Source organism: Portunus trituberculatus, chromosome 28 (assembly GCF_017591435.1).
Source record: "Portunus trituberculatus isolate SZX2019 chromosome 28, ASM1759143v1, whole genome shotgun sequence".
Taxonomy (NCBI): Eukaryota; Metazoa; Arthropoda; class Malacostraca; order Decapoda; family Portunidae; genus Portunus; species Portunus trituberculatus.
The window spans coordinates 8,867,834-8,878,555 of NC_059282.1; the positions used below are offsets into that span (position 1 = coordinate 8,867,834).

General features: G+C 39.7%; 2 protein-coding genes across 7 annotated transcripts in view; one reads left to right on the top strand and one right to left on the bottom strand.

Moving 5' to 3' along the window:
* LOC123510045 (luc7-like protein 3) overlaps nt 1–10,722 on the top strand; it is a 32,928-nt gene that overhangs the window by 10,970 nt on the left and 11,236 nt on the right. The window lies entirely within an intron of this gene.
* Nucleotides 467–10,722, bottom strand: part of LOC123510041 (protein CREBRF homolog) — a 31,173-nt gene continuing 20,917 nt past the window's right edge. For 5 of the 6 annotated variants that reach the window (XM_045264797.1, XM_045264793.1, XM_045264794.1 and 2 more), the window contains 6 exons: nt 9,302–10,604; nt 8,958–9,162; nt 8,731–8,836; nt 8,475–8,560; nt 8,018–8,268; nt 467–7,648 (listed from right to left, as the gene is read on the bottom strand). In XM_045264797.1, coding sequence (XP_045120732.1) covers nt 7,479–7,648; nt 8,018–8,268; nt 8,475–8,560; nt 8,731–8,836; nt 8,958–9,162; nt 9,302–10,604 — 2,121 coding nt within the window. In that variant the 3' untranslated portion in view covers nt 467–7,478. The remainder of the gene's footprint in view (nt 7,649–8,017; nt 8,269–8,474; nt 8,561–8,730; nt 8,837–8,957; nt 9,163–9,301; nt 10,605–10,722) is intronic. The other variant, XM_045264795.1, reaches the window with a different exon arrangement.

The window sequence follows — 10,722 nt, forward strand, 5'->3', positions numbered from 1 at the left end:
GGACCCTTGGAAAATCTGGGTTGTGATTTGTTAAAGGGACACTGTATGTGTAGCTGTAGAGGGCTTTTTCCACTTGAATCGTGCACATTTATCCCTGTCTTTTGAATAAATTCTTTTGGCACTGTAAGGGGACTGGTTACTGAGTGGGTCTTCTCCTTGGCCAGTGTTTCCCTCTTACAAAAAAAAAAAAAATAAATAAATAAATAAAAAAATTAAAATAAAAAAAAATAATAAAATAAATAAATAAATAAATAAAAAATAAATAAATAAAAAAAAAAAAATAAGTAAAAAATAAACAAATAAAAATAAATAAATAAATAAAAAAAATTTAAATATAATAAAATAAAATAGAAAAACTGTAAACCACAAACTATATAAGTTCATGGCATGACAGACATTTACGATTAATAATAATGGCAAAATAAATTGAAGCAGTTCATGATACTCATATCATTAAAAAACATTGTGTTCTAATTATTTTATTTAAATATACAAACTCTGTGCTTAATGTTTCTTTAGATAAAGCAGAATATAGACCATGATAACCAAATAACTACACCTGGCACTCCCTGTCTTGGGAAGGAGTGACCCTGGAGAAACAAAGATATGGCAGTCCCTTGTTCATAGTTTCCTATCTAGAATACTTGAAGCCAGATGTGCTAAAATAAGACCATTTAGGAGAAATGGCTCAAGATCTTTAATATACAATATATATATTAATGTATGTATGTATATAACAAACTGTAATTAAACTTTAAAATGTGAAGCAAACCAACTTTTTCAAACTTGGTTGATCCTCATAAACTATAAAATGGTATGAATTCATATTTTTCAAGAGGCTCTGAAGAAGTGAAAGCTATATAAAAATAATATGTACAAATTTTCATTAACAGTAATATAGACACTTGTTAATACGAGTAACATGGAAATAATACACTATAAGTGTTTAAATCACATCCTAGGTAGTAGGCAAGTCCTCAAGTTTCTGTGCAGACCAACACATTTCTTGTGAGTTAAACTGGAGCAAAGAAAGTACCACCCATCACTTAATGAATTTTGCTTCACTAATTCAAACTTCAGCACCAACTTTGTATGTACAACTACAAAGTAAGAAAAAAAAAAAAAATAAAAAAAAAAAAAAAAAGACCTAGGAAGAGATTGTTTTAGTTTGCTGTTTAAAAGGCTTACACAGAATCAGAGCCTTCTTGGGATTCTATATAACCTTAAATGCTCTCAGCTCTATATATGTAATATGCTGATAATCAATGGGTATGCATGACATACATGATACACGAACATAGATATACCTTACAGACTACAATATCAGTAGTAATTAGTTAACAGTTAAATGTGTGGTCATTTCACAACACAACACCAGAAGCTGATTATGAAATTTTCTCAGCTGTCATCCATTATTTTTTTTTTTTTTTTGGGGAATTATTTGTTTTATACTATTTTTTAAGTTTTCTTCAATATGGACATATATTAAACCTGAATTCGTATCACAGATAATTGATCTGTAAATGACTAACAGTAGACACAGGAGGCAGGAAGAAAGGAGGTATGTGGGATTTTGTGTCTGATGCTTTAGATCCTGATTATTTGTGAGAGATAGACAGGAGGGCAACTTTCACTCAACTCTTTTACAAGAGTATAATCCACGCACACAACAAAACTGATCACCTAGTGGCTATACAACACTAAATAGCAGAGGGGCAACCATTGTTGATACTTTACATTATCTCTACATGGAAGAATACATGGAAATGACCACATATTAATGGGGAATAACTTGTCATTCTAAATTTTAAGTCATAATTCCTTGAAGCAGCACACATCAAGGACGTGGTGTAGGACAATTATGCTGGGAACAAGGATGGCATAGAGTACTCAATGCTTAGGAGAACTCTTAATATGGGGGGATCACTACACTTATGTAAAGGAGTTAATGAAAGTGCTTACTTGTTCCTCTTAGTGCAAAGATTGGTGTGGTGAATGCAATTACAGAATCTCACCACTATAAGGAAATCTGGAAGGGGTGAGGGAGGAGGATTTCTGAAGTTTTTACTGCCAACTAAACAATAATTTTTCAAGCGAATCTATCTACTATTTCAATAGACCGTGTTAGCAACCATCAGTTCCCCAATGGAACTCTGATCTTTGGCTTGGGTTTGTGATTGTTTCACAAGTCACAGTCTTTGCTGCGATTTGGGTTAATTAATTTCTAAACATTCTTGGCAATTTCTGAGAAGGCTGAGACAGCATACAGTATATCCCACTGTATCTTCTAGCCAAACAAAGACCAGACCTTGGTATGAACGTAGGAGCTCAAGATGTCCGTCTAGCTTGGGATTTGAGCCCAGTTCACTTGTACAGACGGCTGCAATGTCTGCAGTACTAAGAAGCAATGGTGCACTAAGTTTTGCACTTATTAAATCTAAAATATTTCAATGTGATATTACCAGTGGTGACTTGGCAAACACAGACAAATCTCCAACTCGGCACAAAATGATCTTAAAATAAACAGGTATTATTAGCAGGTATGAAATTTTACAAATTAGTATGAATGCATTTCATGCTTATTACATTTATGAATAAAACAACTCATTCAACAAACACCTGTCAAAACAGTTTCCAGGTGGCCTATGGCAACACTGCATGTTCAGCCAGGTTTGAGAGCATAGTCCTATAATGAAAACAACTGCTATTCACTAGATTAGCAACTACAGGTTGTCGTTAACCGATGACCACTCACATTTCCAACCACTAAGATCGTCACTATCTATACAGCATCTCCCACACTGCCTGCTCACCACCTCTGTCTCACTGTGGTCTCAGCCCCTTGGATAAGTCTGTTGCCTACTAATATGCTGTGATCTCCATGGCTAACACTTGAAATGCCTGTAGAGGAAGGATGTTACTTATGCATATAGAGACCGGGCCAATGACTGTCAGGTTAAAATCCATAGGAAGTTTGAGGTATGACAATCCATACAATTGCATCGACTCACTACTAACTGATCAGAACATAGCCAGTCTCAGGTTGTCAACTTCCTGTACTTGATTTCACTCACAAGGGGAGCTGACTTTCCACAATTCTTGCATTCACATACTCCAAAATGCATGTGGTCTTAAATTTGAAAAATGTTTAGTTTGAGAACTAAGCATATTGCATATTCTCTTATTGGCGCTATTCGTTAGGGACTGAAAACAAGCCACTTCATTGTGTGAAAAAGGTGCAATTACTGGATAGCACTCTGCCATGTGATTGTCTTTTCTACAATATGTTAGCTTTCAGTGATGAGAATCTATGCCATCATTCACAATGTTACATCACAACCACTGCCATCTTTAATGCCTTGCTGCCCTTAGGGGAGCTTTCTACAAGGAATGCCCATGTCAGGAATGCCCCCAAGATACCCTGCCCATGCACTGCAGGTACCAGGCTGTTTATTTATCTCAAAATTTTTTTATTTTATTTTTTTATAGCAATATATATATATATATATATATATATATATATATATATATATATATATATATATATATATATATATATATATATATATATATATATATATATATTACTTTGGAAGAATTTCACATCTTGCTTTAGAAAATACCCATATATAATGTTTTACGGTATCTTGGCTCGGTTTCATCCCTCGGAGAGGATTTGATACTTTTTACTACTACACATTTCCAGATAAACTTGCCACACAAAATTAATCATCCAATAACACTGCAGCCCCACCAAACCTGGGAGTCATTTGTGCTGTGCTAAGCAGGCAGAATTTCTCAGATAGCAACTTTATTTGGCAATTCCTGTTGATTTTGATTTAGGAACACTAGCAATTCTCAGATCTAAAAAGAGCAAGAGAAAATGCAAGATGAAACAAAAATTTTTTCAAGTTCCAAAAAGGAGTACATATGAATGCCAGAAATGGGCAACATAATAGTGTATGTTGTCCTCCAAGACAAAATACTGAAGTGTATTATACTATCACCTAATGCACATGTACAGTCCAGCTATACAACACTCCTGAAAACACAAGGTTTGCTAAAGGAAGTCTTGCAAAATTTTTCCATTACACATAAGAAAAACAAATCCTGATTATGAACTTAGCTAGCCAGTTGTTCAATGCAACAGTAAAAAAAAAAAAAAAAAAAAAAAAAAAAAACCTGTAACAGTAAAAGACCCTCAAGTCCCCCCTCAACTCTCACCCCCAAAACCATGACAATCTTCAGACTGGACAGAACATATTTTTAGTGTATGAGGTAATGCTGGAGAGAAGAAACATAAACAGAAGAGCTCATCGGCACCGACATTTCTACTTAATTAGCCATTTTCAATTACTATTACTCTTGAGCTACACCAGACAACCTCAGCTACAAATGCTCTGAAGAATTAGTGCGACTAGATAGGCACCAGGCATCCTAACCTACATTATCAGGTACACAAACTCATCCTTATATGCTGGTTCAAACTTGCCATAATCTGCCTTACAAGTTATTACTATACCACCTTCTCACTACAACAGGTTTTACTTGCAGGGTAATTTCCCTGCACATTCGGCTGTAGTCAAACTGAAAATGTCTATGGTATATAATCTTAAAAGTACAGTAAGAATATGTGTTCTGCCTAAACAGTAATCCTAACATCATGGAGCATGATGATGCTGTGTTTTCTTCTTCACAGTACACTTTCATTCATCTATGCTCATGAATTGATATAATGAGTTCTGAATACAGGGATTGGCCTGTAATAAAATGAAACTCGGTAGTAATCAAGATGTAGCATGACATCATATGTACCCTACAATTACTAAAGCTCAGAGGTTAAACATTTTGCAGCATGTCTACACAACGTTGCATCTTAAGTGCAGTGACCCTTGTATGTGCCCTTAATAGTAAACGGAGACAAGTGTACGAGAGCAAGCTCATCAGGAACAGTTGAATAAGCTTCTTCTAACACTATCATGATAGAAAATTTATGAATAATTTCATCAGACCAAGTATTTTCTACAGCCCAAACTCATGTCTGTTGTATAAACTTCCATAGGTGTACAACACTTCCTGTACAGCCGTGAGGGAAGCTGGTTCAAAAGTTGCAGAGATAGCTGTTTTGTATTGATGACATAGCTGAGCTGAGTCATTAGCAATGAATTTTAATGTATGCTATTAATATACAAAGACAAGGTTCTGTACAAGCTGATGAATAGTTTATTTTGACTACCATTGCACACCAAGGATGTCTGACGTCAGACCTCACCTTTCAATATTAGGAGTCAAGCGTCCTGCACTGAGCACTTCCTAATGTTTGAATAATGTACTATAAAGAATTGGAATGTGAAATAAAGGAAAGATCAACTCAGAGAAAGAAAATAACTTGGCTGAGTAGTGTGCCAGAAGGTAGACCGAGAAATAGTGCTGCTTAGTTTCCTTGACAATACTGGAAACCACTGAAAGAACACGTTTAGGAATAAAATGATAAAGAGGGTACTTTCCCTCTCAGTGTACACAGCAGAACAATATTCCTCCTTGCTATTGAATCTAGTCTCAGCTATATTGTTTAAGGAAAAAGCAAAACTGAACTTACAGCTCTGCCTCTTCTGTACTCACTGTGATCTTCCTACTCACTAAGTTACAGAAGAAACAAATGGTAGGACAGGTATTCTGCCAAATGACTGCAGAAAACAGAACTGCAAATACTTGGCTTAAAGCTAAGGCTTTCCCAGTTTCTTCCACTCATGGCCATAAGCTGCACTCAAGGGAATGAAGGAGTGTGCTGTTAGGAACGTGAAGCTTGTTCCTTGAGCTGTTAAGGGCCAGCATGCACAGATGAAAGGATATACTTATTATATGGGCTGTAGTATGTGTGACAGGCTACATATATGTGACTGTCACTGTTTGGAGACTTAACAGTTGTATACATATATATTATATGTGTGTATATGCATGGGTTTATGGGTTTATGGTTCAGGTGGATGTGCTAAATACAGACCCTGCCGTGAGGTGAGTATAGGCTACAGTGGTAGCTTGCCAAGGGAGGAAAAAAAAAAAAAAAAAAAAAATGCAATCTTTATGGGATGATTATTTCATAAGTTCTCACTAACATCTACATTGTTAGGCAATTATCCTGGCTAGACAAGATGTATGGCAAGTCTTCTCCCAGCATCAAAACACTGCGCTACAAAGGTTTCATTTTTGTATGATCCTAAGGTTACTTGCTATATAAATATCAACCAGCAGGAATGCTACAGACCACCACATATGTTCGGGTTCAATGGATAATTAGATACTATATTAGCAGACACAAGCTGCAAAAAAAAATATATATATATATGTACAATATGAATAAATGGAGTTATCATTCATCCCTGGCAATTACTAACACATATTTACAAGTCTCTCCACAACAGCAACAAAAATTGAGTGATGAACAAGCATTGGTGGACCTCAGGGCAACTCATTCTACCAATACTGAAGGTTTCCTTTGCAGGCTTTATAGTTAATGCTTCAGGAGTTTAGTGATAAATGTCTTCTATGGCAACTACTTACAAACTTGTCTCTTCTTTAATAACAGGCTGATTTACACACTCAATCCATAGACTTATTGTCATGTTAAATTATTAGATAATGTGTCTGGGTGTTGACTGAACTTCAGACACTGTCATTATTCCAGGTAAGAGTGTTTGTATATCGTACAGTTGCTGCAGAAATAAATAACTCTAGAAGTCATGTGCCCATGCTTTGGGACAACTACTGAATTGTAAGAATGATGAGATAAGCTTCAAATTGTGAATAACTGTGGACAGTGTATGTGGTGGCACTCCTGAGAGGTCTGTTTATCCTGCAGTGCCCTTCAGGTATCCTAAGATCTACAGTAGTAACACTTTGGATGTGTTTTGTATCATGTCAGTCGTTCCTCAAACAGTCACAGCCAATGTCTGGTGTAGGGATCCAGCTTAGCTAGTTCCTCTCACCTGCCACCATCACAGACACAGCACTTGCAGTGCCGGTTCTTATTTAGCTTGTAATCACTGATCATAAAACTCTTCTCAGAAGCAAATCACTCTCACATGGTACATTAACTTAAGACCCAGGTGAGGAAGAATGAGGTCACCACGTGTGTAGAATGATAAAACCTATAACTACTTTTGAAGTCATGGATATCACTACTATATATAGACATGTCATCCAGACTGGAGTCCAGCAAGCTGCATGTGGCTTGTCAAATCTTAAAAAACTGAGTGGTGCATGTTCACTACTCTTGAGAACGTGGCAGCCTATTGGCATTCAGTTTCCAGACTTAGCAGGGCTTGTGCAGTTTGTTTGCTTCAGTAGCTGGATGAATAGACTACAACAGTTAGCTTGTTCTTGAAAACTGGACATGTCTCCTTACCTTAGAATAGTGCTCAAAACTAAACCTTAAGCACCTTAAGTGTGCACCATGTGACGCTTGTCAGACCAGAATCTCAGTGAGGTGAGAAGCTGGCTGTGCCCCTAGATGAGGGTGGGCTGTTGGCCAGATTGGCATTGCTGAAGATCTTGGTCAGTTCCTCCAGTCCACCAGTTGAGTTTCCGTTCTGACAGTTTTCAATTACTTTATTGACAAAGTCCGTGGTGTAGCCAGCAATGCGGTGCTCTGGAAGAGTGGATAACATTAATCATCCAGAAGGCAACAGACTAACCAAAGGACAAATTTTCAATGTTAATACCTACACCTATTAACAAGATACACTTGGGAGTATTATTTATAGAATTCTCAACTTTAAGAAATGAGTAATGATTCCAAGATGACAAAAGTACAAAGTGATGGATACAAAAGTGGCATGTAGAATCTGACTTGGCATCAATGAAGCTACTGTGCACAATGTTTCTAGCAGATGCTTTAAACAATTCATTAAATATGTATACATATAAAATTATTATGTTAAAACAAGCAACATGTTAAAAAGCATTCCCATTACACCATGTTTTGTAACATATGGTAATGATCCATATTTTTACTTACTGTTGATAAGCTTGCACAACTTCTCAATGTGCTGTGACAGCACAGCTTGGGACGACTGAGCATTGCCAGGGGAAGACTGAGGGTGTGGTGAAGGAGATGGGATTACACCATTGGGACCCATCTCCACCTTCCTCAGCAAGGAATTACGAATGTCTTCAATAACAGTCAGTATCCCTCTGTGCTCCTGCTCCAGGCCATACAGCTTGATCTTGTTGGCCTCATGCTGAGCCTTCTTCTTCAGACGACATGCTCTGTTTGAAAGTGGAGTTTTCAGTAAAATTTTCCTGGACAAAATAAAATTCTCTTATTTCATAAAGCCTGACTTAGAATTTTTCCAGTCAACAACAACATTTCAAAGTTTAAGACAGTTACAAAAGAGATTTACTAACTATATCATTCACATACTAAACTGCTCTAGTGTATTATCTCTGAACACTAATTCCAGAGATAACCTTACCTGGATGCCAATTTGTTCTTTTCCTTACGTGATTTTGGCCTCACATTGAAGGGCAGTTCTGACACTGGGGTCATGTCATTTATTGTCTGGAAAATAGACATGCTTTAGAGGGCAGGAAGTAAAATGTGAATAAAATGATAAACAAACTATAATGCTAAGTCAAGCAAGACTAAAAGCAATGAGACAGGTCATCTTCCTGCAGAACTGAAGGGTGACACATTAACAGCCAAGTGCACTCCACCACCATAAGGCTCACCTTGTTCAGCTTCTCCAGCTCCCGTCCGATAGTGACCAGCTTGCGGGGGTTTGGAGTAAGGTCATTGCCGTCGCCGCGGCGAGCCTTCCCGCTGCAGGAAAGGCGTCTTTGTTGACTGTGATGAATGTAGCTACTGCTTCATATTTCACATATGTTCACTTAAAAGATAAGTAACACAACAACTACTTTGAGGCACCACAGCACCAGACAAACACATTGTCGCTCACCTGTGCTTGATGCCCTGAATGGAACAGAGTGGAGAAAACACGGGATCCATAACAGAGGGCAGGCTGTGGGGGTCACGTTCCTGCTGGTTGATGGTGACGCGGTGACCCTTGGGACCTTTAGCTTGCACGTTGTACTGCCAGAAGAAACGCTCCTTCTTGCCCAATGAGCCAGAGATGCTGCCTGTGTCCTCACTCACCACCGAGTCTGGAAGAGTAAAATGTGCACCTAACATTCATTTGGTAAATTCTTTGTCTTCATAAACAAAGAAAGTTATCAGCTATGCTACTTTTGAGATGATGAAGTGCTGGGAATATGAATACCAATGATATGACATTTTACTCACCATTGTCTGACTCAGAATCATAATGTTCATTGTCTGATGCCTCATCAGAGTCAATGCCTTCATCAATGGAGAGGTCATGGCCCCCTGGGGAGAGGATACCCCCCACTGTGCTGAGGGAGGAGGCTGACCCACCAAGCTCCTCAGCAAGAGAGCCAGTGGATAGGAGATGCTGGCGGGGCTCCCGCCGCTGCCAGGCTTGCTCCAGCGAGAAGTTGTGGCTTGGGGCTGACGATGAGAGGCGAGCAGACAGCAAAGGATTGGCGGCTGACAAGGATGTGGGTCGGGGCACCGATGTGCCCATGGGAGGTTCCTGTGGGGAGGGGGTTCCTTTTGGAGAGGAAACACGGTGAGGTGACAATGGAGTAGAAGGAGACCTTAGCAGCAGCTCCTGGAGGGCTGAGGTGGGCTCTGAAGCCTGAGGTGAGCATTGCTGCTGCTGCTGCTGTTGCTGCTGTTGCTGTTGCTGCTGCTGTTGTTGTTGTTGTTGTTGTTGTTGCTGCTGCTGATGATGATGCTGCTGCTGTTGTTGGTGTTGCTGCTGTTGTTGAAACTGAGACATAGTGTGTTGATTCTGATCACTAGGGCACTCCTCAATGCTCCCCAGCTGTGAGCCAGTAGTCTGACTGGAGAGGGAAGAAGCTGTCAGGAGAGGGTCTCGCCAGCCCCCACCCTGAGGAGGGAAGGAAGAGGCCAGCAGGGAGAAGAGGGAGGTGCTCTCTGCCTTGATGGGCTGTGTGTACCGCAATCCGGTGGTTGGCAGGGATGGTGGAGGAGAGGAAAAGTTTCGGTGGTTGCCCATCACCTCATCAGGGGGCACAGCCATCATGGTATTGGGAGACTGAGGTTGGTCAAGGCTTGGCCCAGCCAGCGGCTCAGGCATGAGCAAGTCATCCAGGTTGACATCATCAAGGTACACGTCCTCAGTGGGATTGAGTCCAAGAGGGTGGCCAGCCAGAAGGTCATCCACAGATAGGTCATCCAATGGCTCCAATTTGATGTCAACATCCAGGTCCATAGACTGAGGTGGCCACAACGACGGAGAGTTTGGGCCTAGCGGTGAGAGGCTGTTGCCTGTCTCCTGGTACAGGGAGGACATGGAGCTGGCTGGAGCATCCCACTGTTGGCTGGAAGACTGTCCAGGCAGCAGTGTGTGGTCCTCCATCTGCAAGGCCATGCTGGATAGGTCTGGGAAATGGTGGTTGGGCATCACTCTGTTTCCTGGTCCACGAGGAATGGGCATGCCAGGTCCCTTCCTGTTGTCACCATTCATGCTGTTGTCACAGAACTCCAGCAGGAAGTCACTCTGTGGGAGACATGAACCCCTTAAAACAACTGAACACACCATCACAGACAAGCTATTCATGAAGTAAGCATCTATTCCTTATGTTCATGATCACGCCAGTCCACGCACCAATCACGAA